This window comes from Anas platyrhynchos, chromosome 1 (genome assembly GCF_047663525.1).
Source record: "Anas platyrhynchos isolate ZD024472 breed Pekin duck chromosome 1, IASCAAS_PekinDuck_T2T, whole genome shotgun sequence".
Taxonomy (NCBI): domain Eukaryota; kingdom Metazoa; phylum Chordata; class Aves; order Anseriformes; family Anatidae; genus Anas; species Anas platyrhynchos.
In genome coordinates, this window is record NC_092587.1 from 126,918,865 (window position 1) to 126,937,762 (window position 18,898).

An 18,898-nucleotide genomic window follows, 5' to 3' on the forward strand; every position below is an offset into this window, starting at 1 on the left:
CAGTAACTACTCTGCACTGTACTCAGAGTAGTAAATAACTGTTAAAGCTCTCTGTAATCTTACATTATTAATTAAAATTTGTGTACTACTTTGTTTATCTTTTCTGCTTGCAGTATGAATACGATTACGATGAGAATGGTGAGAGGGTAGTTCTAGGAAAAGGTACTTATGGAATAGTCTATGCTGGAAGAGACCTTAGCAATCAGGTCCGAATAGCCATCAAAGAAATACCTGAGAGAGACAGCAGGTAAGAGCAAGCTAATTGCCATATATGCACATTGCTAACAAAGCTGTAGTTTGCTGAAATTTTTGTTCTTCATAACAAGTATTTCTATGTAGTTAGTTTATAATATCCCAGTAAACAAGCATGCAATTTTTATTTCCTCCTGGTACTCAACAGTACCCTTGTGAGAATGACAACTTTCAGTTGTTCAGAAAAGAATGTATAAATGTGTGTATATATATTTGTATATACATATACATGTATATATAATCTATGTATAAAAATGATAGTTTGATAAGATTATATATATATATATACATTATATTTATATATATATATGTAATCATAAATCCTAGAAAAAAATAATTCATTTTTAAAGTTGCAGTTTTATCTCATTTGTACTGTTTTCACGGAGGAGGAAAAGGATAAAAGGAGTTACCAAGGCAAAGATGGTACTACAGAATGATGCAGAAGAGATGCATGTGTAAATACATTCTTTGAGGGCATGTTTCTCCTCCTGGGTTCCTTTGAGATCTACCTCTGTACTCCTCAGTAGGCAGCCAGTCACACTGCATTTTGAATGTCATGGAAGACTGCGAATTTACTGAGAATTGGATCAATACCCCTAAAACCCATTGTTTGCAAAAGAGCATTTAACCATAGCCTAGAACCTTTTCCCATATCATGAGTTACTCCTTGTTTTGTGTGTGTGTGTTATTTTTTGATTATTTGTTTTCAACAGATATTCTCAACCTCTTCACGAAGAGATAGCACTGCATAAATATTTAAAGCATCGGAACATTGTCCAGTATCTTGGATCTGTTTCAGAAGATGGTTACATTAAGATTTTTATGGAGCAGGTGCCAGGAGGTCTGTATCATTCTGAGCTTAGTCTCTCAAAGAAACCAAAAACAGTTGGGATGTTAAACTTAGTGGAAGGCAAAATGTACACTTAATGGGTTTGTGCACTGTGATTGGCTTTTCTATTGAGATGTTAACTACCAGTGGCATTCTTTGTATGTAAAGCAGAGATTTGAAGCATACAAGTCCAAGTACCCTCTCCCCCTCCTGTAATATTAAAAATCTAGAGAAGGGTCGTTAAAAAAAAGTCAATTAATGTTTGGTGTCCAATACGCTGTGATAAAATAGTGGCATTTAAGCTGTACATTCCTTTTAGCCTGAACACCTAGATGAAAAATGGAACTTTTAAGGTAGCTTTCAGTTGAGCAGTAATTCTGATTGAGCAAACTGAATATTATTTTCTACCTGCTGCATCCAAACACTGCTTTTTCTTAGACGAATTGGAGATAAAAAGTGGTATGCTTCCATTGATCATAAATTCCAGTTTTGTTCCACAAGCCTTTTCTACATTTTTAGATGTGAAGTCCCTCTATATCCTCCCTAGGTTATTCTCCCACCTCTCTTTTGCTATTTGCTGTTCAATGTTGAGCATATGTCAAGATGAGTTCTTGTAAGAGTGTAATTTGCAAAATCAAAACAGAAATAAGAAAAACAGGGAAAACAAAAAACAAACAAAACAAACAAACAAAAAAACAACCGCAGGTTTCCTATGGAAGATCCAAACACCAGGTTCAAAGTGTAAATAAATTAATCTGGGGCATTCAGGATGGGAAGTTGTTTTTTGAAATCGTGTGACCTTCTCACCTAAAAGCTTTGATTTTTTTTCCTGTTTAGCTTTGACACTTTGACATGTATGACATGCTGATACGATGAGCTTAAATCAACACTTAGACTTGTTTTTCTACACTTGTTAAAAATATCAGCTGTTGCTGTTTACCTACCTTTTTTCTCCCCACCCTATTAATATATGCACAGTGGAGTGTGCTGTGATTAGTTGCTATTGTCAGGATATCATGGAACCAATTCTGTTATTTTGAACTTTGCAACCAGTCTTAAAAAGAAACCAGATGTTCAGATTATGCAAGATTCTTTCAGCTAACCTCAGTTTAGAGAGCTGTTGGTGTAGACTTAAAATTCCCTTTATCTGAGTTTTTCTGGCACAAAGTAGACCGCTGCACTTAGTTTAATATGGACAGATGTAGAAAGACTGTTTATTTTGCTTCACAATTAAACTTATTTAAGAAAAGATTAGATACGTTACAGGTAGGGGAATTGTAGATGACCTGTCTCTTACTCTGACTGTCCATTAGTTGGTTGTTTTGAGGAACATTCTTTCCTCTGTCTTAAATATTTTCAGAAGTCAGTGCTTAAATTAAGCTTAATCTGGCCTTAAATGTTTAATATTAATCTTGGGGTTTTGCTATCTTGCTACACTTTCTTCTTAAATCATGTAGGCAGCCTCTCGGCTCTCCTGAGATCTAAGTGGGGCCCAATGAAAGAACCCACAATTAAATTTTACACCAAGCAGATTCTGGAAGGCCTTAAGTATCTCCATGAGAACCAGATTGTACACAGAGATATAAAGGTAAATTTTCTTCTCTTGTTTGCTCTTCATTTTATTTACTTCGGTTAGTTTTACTCTAAGCTGAAGTAGAATTTCTGATAGTATTTCATGGAAGCTTAAAAGAAAGGAATAAAACAACTCCTCCCTGGTGCTCCTGGAAAATTCCTTTGCAGACAGGTACATTACAAAGATAACCACAAACCTGTAGGAGTACTGAGATTTTGATTTGGAATCTGTACTCGTGTCTCACCCAACCCCTCCACCCTACGCCCTCTGCTCTCTCTCTCATCCAAACCACAGGGGGACAACGTTCTGGTGAACACCTACAGTGGCGTGGTAAAGATCTCTGATTTTGGTACTTCCAAACGGCTGGCAGGAATCAATCCATGCACTGAAACATTTACAGGTAAGACTGGTTGAACAGAGTTTGTAAGGGTGTTCTTAGTGGAAATTCTTCCTTAGGATCTAGGTCTGGATCCAGGATAGCTTTGGAGTTCGAGCCAAGGTGCTCTTTGAATTTGTGGTGAAAATAGGATTAGGTCTCTTTATTTTCAGAGAAAAGTGAATGGAAGAGTGATCACCACAAACAGTCTATCTTTCTTCTTTATTAATGTTACTTAGTTCCTTTTATTTATTAATTTTAATAAATTACTTAAATGTGATGTGGTAGTAGTGTTTATTCTAAGTGTTTTTCATTCAGTAGCAGTTGATCTGTTGCAAATACATCTGGAAACACTGGAGTAAAACAACTTTTTTATTTAATAATCCTTGTAGCAGTAACTCATGCATGCACACTTTTATTTTTTATTTTTTATTTTTTTAAAGCCTGCCTAAATGTGTAGCAAACCAAACACAAGCTTCCAAATACTTTCAGTTTTGAGATATTAAATTTAAAACCCAGCCAACTGGCCCATGTGGTGTTATCACCAGGAAAAAGCTGTTTAGATGAAAATAGTAGGCAGGCATATTAGAGAAAAGTTTCCTTACACAACAAAATAGCAAAAGCTTGCAACATTCCAGGAAAACAAAACTTGCTGAGTAACAGCTGAAATTCCAGACTGAAAAAATGACAAAATGGTCACATACTAAATTCACTTATTAGTGGAAAATAAAAGTAACATGATGTTTCCTCTTGTGATGTGGCCATAAGTGTAAGCTAGTACCACAAATCACAAGTCTGGTATTGGCCTGCAATTTAAGAATGGAAAATGATCCATTGACACAGACATCCTGTGGAAGATAGAAGACAACAACCAAGGCTTCTTTTTATCTGTCTGGTGGTAGTTCTGCAGTTCCTCCAGCTTTCTTACAAAGGAAGCCATGACCATAAAATTATGAATGTTCTGAAAAGATAAGTAAAAAACTGTTTAGAAAATTAAGTTATTAGGAAAGCTTGTGAATCGGAAATTGGCCTAAAATTACGTCCTAATCTTAACAAGACACATGTCATCTGCCTGATAAGATCAACATCTTATTGGGAGAAGACATTTGAAATGAATTTGAATGAATTTCTGCAAAGCTTTAATGATTCTAATTAGAATCAAGGTATATTAGGAGTCCTTTAAAGAGAAGAAACACATATTATTTGTACAGCTTGGAATCACAAATGCAGCATTTGAATGTTTTGTTTACAATGAAGAGCTGTGAGAAGCAATCTCTTCAGCTCATAGCTGTTGCAACAGAGAAATGACAATCTATCTCTGAACAAAGCTGGTTAAGTGCTGGCTTCTAAAGCATTTCTTTAAGGAGTTCCATCATATTTTCCAACCTACTTATTTAACAAATATATTTTTAATGAATAATCTTCCTTATGCAATGGGATGAATAATTCTCAAATACATACACATATCCAGAAAAGAATATTTTCAGTTTTTGCCTGCAACATCTGTCTTTGCCATTATTTTTAGACTGGTTCCATGATGGTATACTCCATGGGAAAGAGATCCACTACCAAGTGGTGTGGTGTATCGCAGCACAGCGCTTCTCATTTCTACAGGATATTGTGGGGACTATAAGTATATAAAGGGGTTCAGTAAGGCAAAAGATGAAGTCATGGCAGAAGATCCTTTTGTGGTTATTAAAAACAATGATCCAAAAGTTAATTTTGGCCCAGGAAGTCACGGTGGCTGATTACTATTATGGCTGTGGCAGACACTAGAGGAAAATCACTGTGTCCCTGCCTGTGTTTTATGTACTCTTTAGTGGGATTTCAGCAACTGATTGCTGTTAGTGGTGATACATGGAGACATGGTATCTGATGGAAAGTCACCACACTGTAATACAGTGAGGACTCTTTGGACTCTTCTTTGTTCTCTTGTATGTTTGCTTTCCTGCTTGTGCCTTAGAGGGTAATTTACCATAAGAAGAAATGTTTTACTTAAGTTCTCAGTTTGGATTTAAAATGAGTAGGCAGGGAGATATGGCCAGGAAGGGCTTAAAAGTTCTCGTGATTTTTTTTTTTTTTTTTTAAAGTTTCTTAATTCACAGAATCATCTAGGTTGGAAGAGACCTCCAAGATCACCCAGTCCAACATCTGACCTGACACTAACAAGTCCTCCACTAACCCATATCACTGAGCTCTACATCTAAACATCTTTTAAAGACATCCAGGGATGGTGACTCAACCACTTCCCTGGGCAGCACATTCCAGTGCCTATACTCAGTACATAAACTTTGCAGATTTCAGGCATTTTGCAATACAATCCAGATGATTCAAGGGTCAGACTTCTTGTGGTTTAAACATTATATTCCTACATTCAAGACATTCAGCCTGAAGGCAAAGCCGTGGCTTGAACTGTTGTTCTACAGCAATCATGTTTAATGAGCATACTAATACCCCATCCCTTTTATCTTCACCAGACATCCTTTACTTAATTGTTCACAGCTTTACCACAGTGTAATTTCATTGCTTTCTTAAGTAGAAAAATAATTTAATTTAAAGATGTTATAAAAGATCCAGCAGGAATTAATGTGGAAAAAATATTCTAGTGTTTGAAACAAGGAGGGTGTTTATAGGTTTCCTTTGGTAGTGTGGGTGACTTCTTGTAAAATTCTCTTGTTAGCTGGTTTAATATGTGACTGAGTATCAGTGATTCCAGACTTGGTTCCATTTATTTACTGTTTTTTGTTTATCAGTATTATAACTGGTATTACAGTCAGATTGTCTAAAAGCAAACTTTGGAGACATTCAGATTCCTCCATTAACAGCCAACTGCAGGGCCATTATTTTGCCAACATGTATAACTTTAGAAGTTTCAATAGATTTTTCTTTTTTCTCTCTCTCTCTCTAACTCTGGATGTCAAAAATCCCAAGGATATCAAAAAGACTTCTTTGAACTGCAATTTTTGATGGGTTCCTTTATTTTTGTAGTTATCATATAATTGATAATACCTTGATTACAACCAGTATTCTCTTTGTATAAAAAATCAGATTCAAAAAACAATGAAAAAAAGTTTTATCTGTATCATCTTACATGTACAAAATAAGCTTTATAAACTAAGTTTTTGAAATTCCCTATCCCTAGTTTGCAATACCAATATTTTTTTCCAGATATTTTTCCTTTGGTGGTACTGTCCCAACTCCTTTATTTTTATGAGACCTTTTTCTTTGCAGAAAAAATATATTCATCTACTTGTCAGGGTATTGTACGTTTCACAAAAAAACCATAAGTTGAGTAACTGCTTGGACACATAGGGATTTGTTGTTGTTGTTGAGATTTTACCTTATTTGCATTATGTAGTTTTGCCTTATCATCATCATTACAGGTATTTCCTGCAGATGTTGATTTGTTTTTAAGCTACTAAGTCCTTATTGACTAAATCTTGCTTCACCAGTAATATTAAAGAACAAATTCTCTGATAGGAAAAACAAATTACACCTACATTGAAATAGAGACCTGTGAATTGCCAATATGAAAAGAAATAACTATCAAAGCAAATATTACTAATAATTATCACCCTAAAAATACCTATCATGCGATTTGTATATTACAATGAATGAAATTACATCTTATTCTGTTTATGGTGAAGAACTGACAAATTTTATTTTTGAAAAATTTGTAAAAAGCAAGCATGTTTACCCCTTCTGCTTGTCCCGTTGTTTCAGGCTTTCAATTCTTTCAGTTTCTTTTCAGTTCTTTCATTGTGTCTTGTGGCTGTCTTTCCAGAGGCACTTCACAAGGTTGGGAACCTCTGATTAATTTCCCAAAGCAAGTCTTCTGCTGCTTGTGTGGGCATATTTTCAGGGGCCAATTTGACTCTGGAGGAGCTGTTTCCTACCAGTGCTGATGCTTTGAGATCACGGTATGATGACAGTGGCCAAGAATTTCACACAAGTTTTTCCTGAAGACGTTTGCCCCTGCTTCTAAGAAAGCACCACAACACAGCTTTCTGAGAACAGACCGTACTTACAAAACAATGATAATTGGAGCTGTGCATGTCCCTAGTTTAACAGAAAAATGACATTTCCCTACTTCTAACACTTCTAACCACCAGGCCATTTGCATTCTTTCTGTTATACTTCTACTTTCCAGTATAGAACTGTATTTTTTCCCCATGAAGTCGTTTTTCTTCCAGCTTTCTTCTCTCTAGCAGTAGCTGTCTTACTCTTAAAGATCCCATCTTCAGGCCTTCCATCTCTATCACAAGATGCTGTCCTGCACCAAGGCAGAATTTGACATTTTTTGTATTGCTTAGTGGTGTGTTTATTCTCTTTATTAAAAAATGAAGAACATAAAACTTGACAGTCCTTTTTGTCCTGCCTAGGAACATTGCAGTACATGGCTCCAGAAATCATTGATAAAGGACCACGAGGATACGGTGCACCAGCTGATATCTGGTCACTGGGTTGTACCATTATTGAAATGGCAACAGGCAAACCTCCATTTCATGAGCTAGGGGAGCCTCAAGCAGCAATGTTCAAAGTAAGTACTTTCTCTTTTTTTTCTTCTTCTTCTTTTTTTTTTCTTTTCTTTTTTTCTTACTGCCCAGTTTATGAATTTTCAACTACTACCTTAATTGTTTTATATTAATTGGTAGTAACCTTTTCTTATATGGACTGTTTTGCACAAAGCCACAGTCTGTCCTGTATTCTTAATTCCGTCTGAAGGATTCTTCTCTGCTCTAAGTTGTGTTGCTCTAGGGGGCAATAATTCATTTTTGTGTTGGAAATAGGTCATGACTCAGAGCAGCAACCTGAAAGATGAGTGAAGATTTATGAAAACTAATATTGTCTAACTTCTTACTTCTGTCATCTCCTACTCTTGATTAACGATTTCCTTCTTGGCAACCAGAGTCTCCAATTATGACAACCAAGTTCTTGCTGCTGCTTTAAGTCTTTTTTTGTAAGCCTTCCTCCCAGAGGATCTGTTTGCCATGTCTTTCAAAGGCCCAGTCTCTGCAAGGTGATACAAAGCTCTGGTGGAAGAGGGTGGTCTAATTTTCCAGGACTTCTTACAGTGGGCAATATATTATCTCCATAACCTAGCAAACTACTTTAAATTATGGATATTGTTAAATGGCTTTTCCTTGGTATGCAGTTAAAAGTCACAATGTGAACATTAGTGCAAATTATTACTGCTGCCATGGTAGCAAAATCAAAAATTTATCAATATGGATAGTAAGCTGGGGCTGCAATTCACCGTGCTTCATACTAGGCCTGTGGCTTGTCCCATGCACCGAAGCTAAAAGGGAAAGAAAGGGATAGTTACAGTTTTTGACGTAGTTGTTCCAGCAGTGTAATGGACTGTCCTGGCTTTTGTTTAAGTGCTTAAGGGCACCCGGCACCACAGTGCCATCAGCTTGTGACATAGCTGAAGCTGGCTGCCTGAGCCTGCCTCCCGAGTGCACAAAGAGGAGCTGACCACGCAGAAGGGCACGTCAAGAGGAGTCGTCACAGCCCAGCGAGCAGCTGGCTCTCTTCTCTCTGTGCCCGAAGCAAAAGTCTTGCTGGGCTGGCATTTTGAAATGGTGAAACTCTATACCACATTTATAAAGCACCGTCCAAAATGTACATGGGACTTTGCAAATCAGATAAAAATGCTTCATCGGGAAGGGTAGATGCATAGATCCAACTATGGATGTGCCCAGCAGGGCACTACATAAATTTAATTATTTATTAAATACATCAATTTAATTGCAGAGGTTAGCAAGTTGCATCTATTTAAAAGAGTTACCTGCAGTTCTTGGTCAGGATATAATGAGTTTTGAATGTGCTTAGCATTCTGGTTTGGAATGGCTTAATGCATTATCAGCATTTTACATTCTGCACTGTCACTTGAAAGCAAGTGCAGCTTGCTTGCACTGCTCAGCATTTTTTTGCTTCAGCTTGCATTGAAGCAGAACCACTATCGTAAGTGCGTGAGTGCCCCAGCATGTTAACGCAGCTGTATAATGAGATTATTTAAACAACTGTTCATTTTAGCAAGCTGCTGGCACTTGTTTAACTGCTGGGCTACTATCTCCCTTGTGGCCTCTATCTTTCTGCTTGGTCTCCAGCACCTGCTTTACGTAAAGATGCTGAGTCTATGAGACAGATACCTGACATACAGTGCATGCACTACACAGCTCGCACCTCGAGACATTTACACGAGATTGGCATTAAAGAGCAAGAAGGCAGTGAAGGAGCTGGAGAAATCACTAGGGAGCAACCTGGACAAGTACATTTTTCATTACTTTGTAGGGTGTGTGTGTGTTGATAAACCTTAGGGCATCATGTGATTTTCATTACCTGACACTGAATGCCTGCAGAAGACATCTGGCCCAAGTGCCTGGGGTGGTGACAAGGTCTGGCAAGGTCGTTGTCAGCATTCGTACAAGGAAATTTGGCAGCAGCTGGAGCAGAACAGGTGCAAGCCCAGGCAGCAAGGCAGTCGGCACTAGAGGAGGAAGTTATTCCTGTTCCAGGACACAAATGTGCTGGAGGAGGTCAGCAACTGAGAGACAACACTGCAGTGGGGTGATGGGAAGCGTGTGCTACCTCAAGAGGGACAACACTTGGCTAGTGTGAGAAGCAGCATCTTAAGCACTTGATGTGGATAATGTCCAAGTCCCGAGAATGTCTGGAGGTAGATGGTTGGGTACATCTGTACCTTGACGTTTGTGTAACACAGAGGGCATCCAGGCCGTGTTTGCAATGAAGTAACACGGGATCAGAACCTCGTCACTTCACTGCTGTGTGGGTACCTGGACCTCTGCTTTTCCCATTTGCAGTCACTGAGGTTGTGACAGGTCATACTAAGAAAGCTTTGGCCCGTGCTCTCCTTGCAGTTTGGTTAAAATAATTTGCATTTGTGTTTTACTTGCAGGTTGGGATGTTTAAGATTCATCCTGAAATTCCAGAATCGCTGTCCACTGAAGCAAGGGCCTTTATTTTGCTCTGTTTTGAACCCGATCCTTGTAAGCGTGTTACAGCATCTGATTTGCTCAGAGATTACTTCCTGAAACAAGTAAACAAGGGCAAGAAAAGCAGAATTGCATTCAAGCCTTCAGGTAATTATCAGTCAAATGCAAGTCAACATCGTTATTAAGGGTTATATAAAAGATTGGAGCCATTAAGCACTTCATTTTACTACAGACTTCTCTTGTGCCAAGAAATCAGCAGGAACTCAACAGTTGAAAGTGCCTGTGATTTGTAATTACATGTATTTTGTGAGAATTGTTTAATTTTGGCGTCTTGCTTATTTTGCATTTTTTCTTGCTGAAAACTCCCAGCCACGTTCTTCCTTCCACCAAAAATAAATGCCCCATTTATAGTAAATTGAAATTAGAAAAATGACGTTCAGTAAAGAATTTCCAAAGCAGCTCTACATTTTAGATTCACAATGATGTACATTTCAGAGATCTGGGTTTTATAGAGGAGGTCCTTGGCACCCGAAAATTTGTCTGTCAGGTGTCTACATGGCTCAGCATTTTCAGACTTGATATGTAACTTGGAAATGCAATGAAGTATCTGTTCTGGGGGTTGATTTGTTTTATCCACTTAGCTTGTGTCCCCCCACTCCCGCAGTGTATCAGCCACTTTCTTAATGATAAGCAATTCTTAATACAGACCTGCCAAATAAATCCCAAGCATTTGAAGGAACCGTCCATTTAAAAACAAGCAAAACCATTGATCTTTTCACTGTCTGCACACACACACGTGCACATACTCCCAGTGCAAACTGAATCACTTCCCTTTTTGATCGTTTTTCCCCTTGGCAGGGAGCTTTTGAGAGAAAAGGAATGGGATTGTAAGGGGAAAAACAAGCAAAGAATTTATAACACCTCGCTGAGCTGGATTCAGCAAGGCAATGGGCATCTCCTCTTAATCTGAGAGGCAGTGGGTGAAAAGAACTGCAGTCCCTCGTGGTTCACTGCTCTGCTAGGAGCTATTGGCAGGGTGGCAGCCTTCTGCCCCACTGCAATGATCTTTTCAGCCCTTGGCTGAGGACATTTCTGGGGCAATTGTGAGGCATTAGAAAGGATGCTGCCTGCCCTTCCTGCTGTCTTCTCTACCCCTTCCTTCCTCCTGCTTTCCTTCTTTCTTCCCCCACTCGTTGGTGAGGTTACAGGACTCCTTCGGGTGGCCTGAGGAGCTGGTGCTGCAGGGTGCAAGCCCTGGGCTGCAGCAAGAAGCAAGCTCAGCATTGGCTCAGATGTGAGCAGAGAGGGCAAATGCCACAAAAACTGCTTCTTGGGTGAGGAAAGAGAAACACAACATGGCTGCAGCTGAATGCGTGTTTTGCTGCACCGAGTGGAGGAAAGCCGTGCTGGCAGCTGCCGACATCTCCATGGGGAGCTTGGGAGCACAAAGCAGGTCATGCTCCCGCAGGTCACGTTGTCTTCCCCCTCTGCCATTTTCCTCACTACCGATTTCCACATCTTTGCTCCCAGCTTTCCATCATCTCTCTTTTTTTTTTTTCTTTTTCTTTCTGCTGATAAAAGCAGCCTGCATCAAAGCTCTTACTCTTGGCATGACAACTTTCAGTTTTCCATACTGCTGAGAAGCCTTGAACCAGGTCTCACAGGGCAACATATGTTGTTTCATTTCTGCTATGCTTTAACCTCAACTGTTTGAACATCTACCATTTACTCTGGAGTGTGTCAGAGCTTTCTGAACAACTTTTAACTTCTAGCTCTCCTCCTCTCCTGGCTCCTTGCTTCTCCACACAAGTCATTGTGAAATGTTCACAAAATTTTAGCTTCACACATGAGTGCTCTGAGTTGACAGAACTTCCTTACTGTTCTTATCATGCAGCTGCAATTTGGCAATCAGGATTATAACAAGCTCTCAGTATCTGTTTTTTTTTTTTTCCCCCCTTCTTTCTTTCAAGATTAATAGGAGTCGGACAAGAGATTTCCTCCAGGCTTCTCCCAAAACAGAGGCTCCTTACTGAGGGCAAGGGGAAATGTGAACAAAGCTGATGCCTTGAGTGTCAGAGAGGGAGCAGATATGTCCATTAGCACCGTCAGGCAGAGCTGAGGCAGGAGGGGGGCCGGGTATCAAAGTGCTCTCTGCTTAGAGGTCCAGCTGTGGTGGAGCAGCTGGTGGTACCCGGCTGGATCGAGACAGGCTCATGAAACATCTCTATATTCAGTTGTACCCTCTGTGGGAATAGCACCAAGGGGGAGTGGATGTATGTGTGCAATAGAGGGTAACAAAATGACCTTCATATTTCATCCAGAATTTAATTTGTACCTTTTGTTACTTACGCATGTAATGATTTAGTTGTTTTGCTGCTTTCTATCCACGTTCTCTCTCCCTCAGCCATTCTGCAAAATGAGGCCTCGGTATCACTGCAGATGATCACAGCTGCTTTAAGCACATTGCCCTTTCCTGCCTGGCTGCATTACATATTTATAATGTCTGTCTGTAGATTACAATCGCAACACATCCCTCCCGCTGCCCATCCACGGAGAGCAGGCTGGCAGCAGCAGCAGCGAGCATGGCTCCGTTTCGCCAGACTCTGATGTACAGCACGACATGTTTTTTGAAAGGCCAAAGAGATCCATTTCAGAGATTCACGTAAAGCATCCCATCTCCCACTTACTGAGGTAAAACATTTTCTTTTCATTTGACACCTATGACAATTGTGTGGATTTGATTCATGTTATATTTTATCTGAAGGCAAGTTTTTTCACTTAGCAACTTCACTAAGCAGGTGAGTTGCAGAGGCAAGTTATCAGTTAACTTAAATATGGCTTATATTTAACTAATGAAAAATTGCTTTTTCTCCTTAATGTTTCCATGTATTTGTGTACTTTTTTTTCCCCTATAATTGTTAGTCTTCCTACTGAGCAAGTGGATATGGATTCAGGAGTGAGTGAAGGAATTGCCCCTTTCCTTTTTTTTTTTTGGTAGTTCTGCTGATCAGACAGCAGAAAACAGTACTTTCAAATGAGTATGTTAGAGTGTGGGGCCAGGAAAAATGAATAATTATCCTCAGTCAGAGATTTTCAGCTTCCCTCCCCAAAACTGAACCAGTGCTGGGTGATGCTGGCACCAGCTTCTCAGCAGGGTGAGATGAGCAGTGTGCCTTCAGTGAGGTTTTTCACCTGCTGAGGGGCTGCACCATCTCCTCTGTAGCTTGACTCACTTTGTAACCTACCAAGTACCCCTCCCTTCTGGCAGTGCTGCCACGTTGGTAATTCTGAGGTCTCTCTTGTTTGTGGCCCTGTTGCTGATGCAGCGTGCCCGATGAGGGCTTGGCCTTGGAGGACAGGAGCGCCTCTCCTTCTGTTGAGGATAAGGATTCTGGTCTGTTTCTGCTACGGAAGGACAGCGAGCGCCGAGCAATTCTGTACAAAATCCTGAAGGAAGAACAGGATAAAGTTGCTTCGAATTTGCAGGAATGTATTGCACAGGTAATTTCAACTCTTTTTTTTTTTAATTATTATTTTTTTTCCTGCTTCAAAAAGGTAAATGTCAAGCTAGGTAGTCGGTATCGTTTCTTTCCTGAAAACGAATAAATGAAGGTGCCAACAGTTTTAAATTAGTAGTTCTTTCTGTAGTCCACATTCATACTGGCACTCGTGTTTGATGGTGTGTCAACTTCAACTGCTTGGATTGTCACTTCTGAATATTTTAATCTCTGAGGGCTGTATCTGTGTGAGCCCTTTGCTGTTGCCTGAATGGACAGCAAACATCACGTTTTGCCTGCTGCTGGCCTCCTGTTGTTGTTTTGGGGCATCTGGTGGCTGTTAGACAGTTGAGATTGGTGTGCTAGTTTTTTTTGGTTGTTGTGCATATTTCGTTTTGTTTTGTTTTGCTTTTTAAGGACAAAATTGCAGAATAGCCCTTAGCTTTAAACTTTGTATGTGGCATCTTGGTCAGAAGTAAGCAAGGTTTTAAATATTTTCCAGGATAAGGAAGGATTATTTAGTAACAGCAAGTCCTACCTCAGTCTCCAGCTGTTCTGCAGCATTGCCTTAATCATCTCCTTTCCATAATTGCTGTAATACTTTTCTCCATCTTCCTTTGAATTGCACAGGTTGTTATTCTTACAAGTACTTGAATGGCTTTAACTATAGGGATTATGGACAGCAAATCAGAGAATGAACATTTGAGAACTGTCACTGTGTGACTTAGACCTTTTTCTGACTTACCATAGATGTGTGTATAAATATAATGTTTTGCCTAAGGAAATTGTATGTCTGCATAATTAGTTAAAGTCCAGATTCAGCTTCAAAAAGCTGAGAGCATCCATTAAAATTTGGGTGTCTTACCACCTTGCTCTGCTACTTTTATGGAGAAGAGCTGCCCTCTGCAGTACATTGGACAAATATGTAAATATCGTCCTGAAGCTCTAACCTTAGCAACAGCCACTGTAGCAGTAGACTTAATTCATTTTTGGAAAATAGGAATTACTGTAAATAAAAATATAAAAAATGTAGAAAATAAAGGCTAAGCAGAAATTAAAGTTCTGTGACTTCTGTGTAGAGATGTGAAATAAGCATCTGCAAAGCTATAAATTGTAACCAAAATATTAATACTACTAATTAGATGTTATATGACTCTGGGATTTACTTGATATACATTTATTATCTTTTCTCCAGAGCTCTGAAGAACTGCAACTTTCAAAAGCCCACATCAACCAAATTATTGGGATTTTAAGGGACTTCATTCGCTCCCCTGAGCACAGAGTGATGGCTTCGACCATATCCAAGTTGAAAATGGATTTGGACTTTGACAGCACTTCCATCAATCAGATCCATCTGGTGCTGTTTGGGTTTCAGGATGCGGTGAGTTCCTTGCCAGGCACAGAGGGAGGGGAATTCTTCCAGGACAGAGCTCTCCCCATGGGTTTGTAGCTTCTCCTCTCTTCCTCACTTCTTGCCCCTTAGCCTGTTCCTGCTGAACAGCAGAGGGACACACCGGGCTGGATGCAGCGCTCAGGGAGATGGGTGCTGCCAGCCAGGCCATGAAGCCGAGCAGGGGGTTGAGGGCTGCCCATAGGCTACCAGCAAGCTGCAAGATTTGTTCTGAGCCCTACGTTTATTTCATGTCCTACCTCCCCTGGTTCAACAGAGGAGCTAAAACTGTCAAATTGTTGTTTGACTTTGGAAAGTGGGAGGGCATTAGTGACTCATGCAGTTGTTTCTTTATAAACTTCACCTTAATATTGAAAAACAAGACTTTCTTTCCTAAGGTGTAAGCACCTGTTGTTTCCTACAGCTTTTACTTGTGTATTTGCAGGTGAACAAAGTATTAAGGAATCATTTAATACGGCCCCACTGGATGTTTGCAATGGACAACATAATTCGCCGTGCAGTCCAAGCAGCAGTCACTATTCTTATTCCAGGTAAATCAGAACAGCTGTAAATAACATAACAAAAAAGAGCTGATCAAGAGCTTTCAGGGACCTCAGCAGCCTTTCTGTGCTGTGGAGACAATATAGTCCAATATTTAATTGGACCTGGAACCACTTCTAGTAAGAAGGAAAATAACACTATACAACATTTTAATGAAATCCGTGTGGAAATCTGCTGCTTGTCTGGTCTGGTTATGTGTTCTGTAAAATCACTGCTGAGCTCTAGAGCAGATGCAAAGAAGGGGAAGGAGCAGTGCATTTGTATGAGAAATATGATTTTGGCCTATAGATGGGTAGTAGGAAAAATCACCACCATCACCAAGAGGGGAGAGGCTAAAAGATGATGCACTGTTCAGGAATACATCTAAGTTGGAGAGCTGCAAGCAGCTTTGTAACTCTGAAGTGCTAAGCACTCTTTCTGGTATGAGAATATTCTGAGTGCACTTACTGATGGTGAGCCCTTTCAATCTGAAGTTGCCATGGCTTTAGAACCAAATCAGCAAAATGTCTTAAGACTTCGTTGTCAGAAGAAAATTGGCAGCTCTTCTTTGGTGGGAAGGGCAGAAGCCTGCAGCAAGTTCTGAGAGAAATAGGGTTAGAAATGCTTCCTGGGAAAGAAAATGGCTTTGTAACTTTTTGGTAAAGGGCATTAGGGATAAAAAAACTTTTAAAAAATTATTAGAGTAATAAAGAGAACAAAAGCCTAACAAGCTTTCATGGATTTCCCATTAACGCATTTCACTAACTGCCTTGTAATTCAGCACAAGCATATTTATCACAGCCACCTCTACTGGTAAACTACAGCTGAGCTACTACAGTGCCATTTGTACTTATCTTAGAATTGCGGTCATAAAATCTGTGGCCCAGCTAACAAGGCTTTGCTACTCCCCTCCTCACCACTGTAATAAAAATGAAAAAAAGTGCACATCCTCAGCTGGAGCATCCTCAATTCCAGTAATAAAGAAGAAACTGTACCAGCCCACGGAGCTATCCTTGTATAAAAACAAACAAACTTGTTTTATCAGAGCTTCGAGCTCACTTTGAGCCAGCATCGGAAATGGAAGGTGGGGACAAAGACGGTGACGAAGTGGAGGAGAGCTACCAGCCCACGGAACAAAACGGGGCCGAGGACCCTGCCGTCACATCAGGAGTGAGCACCCTCAGCTCCGTGGTGTCCCATGAGGCGCCGCAGCAACTCAGCCTGGAGTTGGGTAGGCTCAAACAGGAGACCGTCAGGTAATCCCTAGATAAAGGCTATGGAGTTACTTTCAGGCAGTCTTTGAAAAGCTCAGACATGCTTTCAGCAGTGATAGGTACATACATGGTAAGAACACCACCTAGACTGTGATAAAGCAGACCTTCCAGGAACACAATCAGATTCAGAATATGCTGGCAGCACTGGCTGGACAGTTCAGCAGCCTTCAGTGCAACTTTTGTTCCTGCATAAATATTTTTAAAGTGCAGAATGTCCTGTTGGATTTCTACCGTTAAGTAATTAGGCCTGTGTAACTGCATTGGTTTCTTTCCTACTTCCTTAGTCCTCTGGATGCCACCTGACCCAGTGTCCTCAGAGATGTTCCTGCGAGTTTTAGGAAAACACCAGTATAAAGGCAGAAACTCTGCCCAGGGCAACCACAAAGTAATAGGAACAGGATTTACACATACATATTTACTAAATTCTGCCACAACGATGAAGGCCTTGAAGTGCCACCACTATGCTGAGTCTCAGACAACCAAAATGAAATGTTTTATCTTCCTGGGAAGAGTATCAAACATCTCTGACCTGTGGTAGTTGTTAAAAATACTACTTCTTTTTTCTTTCTTTAAGTAAATTTGATTATTCTCACTATGGTTATGTTCGCTCTCTCTTGTATGCTAACAGGCTTTTGGAAAACCTAATTCAGAAGGAGAAAGAGTATCAGACGCTCTTACAACAATCTTTGGAGCAAAAAACTCAGGAACTATGCTTGCTTCAATTAAAACTTAAACCCAAAGGTAGGAGGAGATACTGCATACTTTGACAGTTATACCCAAGTGTTTTAGATCACATGATTAGTGGTAAATAGATTTGGCTCAAGGTATCTAAAAAGAGCCTCAATTTTAAGTAGTCTCAAACCACCACTTCTGTCCTAGTTTTTAAGTGTATTAACCCATGCTTTATTTTTTTTTTTTCTGTTTAAGACTCTCGGTGGACTGCATCAACAATTAAAGAGAATGCAGACCCTGAGCTCACAAACTGGCTGAAACAACAAGGAGCAGACTTGGATGCAATTAAGAGGGTAAAAAAAAAAAAAAAAAAATCACCTTAAAAAAACAGAACAAAACATCATTGCAGTCATTGCTAGCAGTTCAGTTTCAAAGGACTACTAATTTAGGAACAAATTTGCCTTTCAGTTTGCTGAAGAGGATTATACACTAAGCATTGTCCTCAATGATATCACTAAAGATGATTTGCGATACCTTCAACTGCGGTAAGGAACTACCTCTTAGGTCATTGAGAGCTTAATTTATTTAAAAAAAAATGAAAAAAGTGGGCCTTAGACATTAGGATTTTCAAATAGCTCTGTTAATTTACTCTGTGATCTTCTGTTAATGTTGTCCATGTGTTAACTGACACACCGTAATATAACCTAGGGTGCTTCATGCCACTTAAGCTTTGGTTTTTACCAAGGTTGAGAACTATTTCTCCATCATTGAAGACTAAGTGAACACATGGAAAGCATGAATTTACTTTTCCTACCCCTTGATTAAAATCCTTTCATTGTCATTCCATTAACCCCTGGATGACATGGAAGAAGTTGTTCTGGCCCTAACCTTAAAGGAGCATAGAGCGTTTTCTGTGCCATCTTAATGGCAAATCATTGGGAAGTCTAGAGTTTAGTGGTTGCTCACTGTAGAGTAACAGAGATGAGGGTGTTTTCTCCTAACCTGTTACTGTAGTCCCTAATTGTTCTCCACTCTTCTTCATGCAGAGGTGGTCTTCTCTGCAGAATTTGGAATGCCATATTAATCCACCGCCAAACAGCTGATAAGACCTCCGAGGCAGAAGGTTAGCTCTTTGGAAACAGAACACGTAATGGGAATAAGCACCTAAAAGATACATTCCTAAGTTATTAGATGTACATATATGTATAGTGGCCTTGCAGGTTTTGCACAACTAGACAGCTTGTTTGACCACCAGTGTAACACAGTGAATAGTAACAGCTTATGAAAGAGTAAAGCAGAAGTCAAATGCCTGTCACTGTAAATACAAAGCCTTAGCTGAGACAAAACTTGTCTGCAAAACATGTACCACTTCACCGCTGTGAAAACTGTGAACTTAACGTGTTACAGCTCTGCAGGGGGATGGTTGAGCAGGAAGGGGTTAAGCACATCACCTCTTTGTAGTTGACTCTATATAGCTTTTTGTATTAAAGCTACTCTTGCTAAGAAAAGTCTGGCCTGATGCTTTTATTTAGTAAC

General features: G+C 39.7%; 1 protein-coding gene across 2 annotated transcripts in view; it reads left to right on the forward strand.

The window, feature by feature from the left end:
- MAP3K15 (mitogen-activated protein kinase kinase kinase 15) overlaps positions 1–18,881 on the forward strand; it is an 82,861-nt gene extending 63,980 nt beyond the window's left edge. Inside the window, exons 16-30 of one of the 2 annotated variants that reach the window (XM_027448310.3) lie at positions 114–247; positions 966–1,093; positions 2,539–2,669; positions 2,949–3,054; positions 7,413–7,570; positions 9,953–10,136; positions 12,503–12,680; positions 13,316–13,490; positions 14,682–14,867; positions 15,322–15,427; positions 16,462–16,672; positions 17,319–17,431; positions 17,618–17,715; positions 17,831–17,907; positions 18,409–18,881. In XM_027448310.3, the coding sequence (XP_027304111.3) occupies positions 114–247; positions 966–1,093; positions 2,539–2,669; positions 2,949–3,054; positions 7,413–7,570; positions 9,953–10,136; positions 12,503–12,680; positions 13,316–13,490; positions 14,682–14,867; positions 15,322–15,427; positions 16,462–16,672; positions 17,319–17,431; positions 17,618–17,715; positions 17,831–17,907; positions 18,409–18,490 (2,067 nt within the window). In that variant the 3' untranslated portion in view covers positions 18,491–18,881. The remainder of the gene's footprint in view (positions 1–113; positions 248–965; positions 1,094–2,538; positions 2,670–2,948; positions 3,055–7,412; positions 7,571–9,952; positions 10,137–12,502; positions 12,681–13,315; positions 13,491–14,681; positions 14,868–15,321; positions 15,428–16,461; positions 16,673–17,318; positions 17,432–17,617; positions 17,716–17,830; positions 17,908–18,408) is intronic. The other variant, XM_027448311.3, reaches the window with a different exon arrangement.
- The last annotated feature ends 17 nt before the right edge of the window (positions 18,882–18,898 follow it).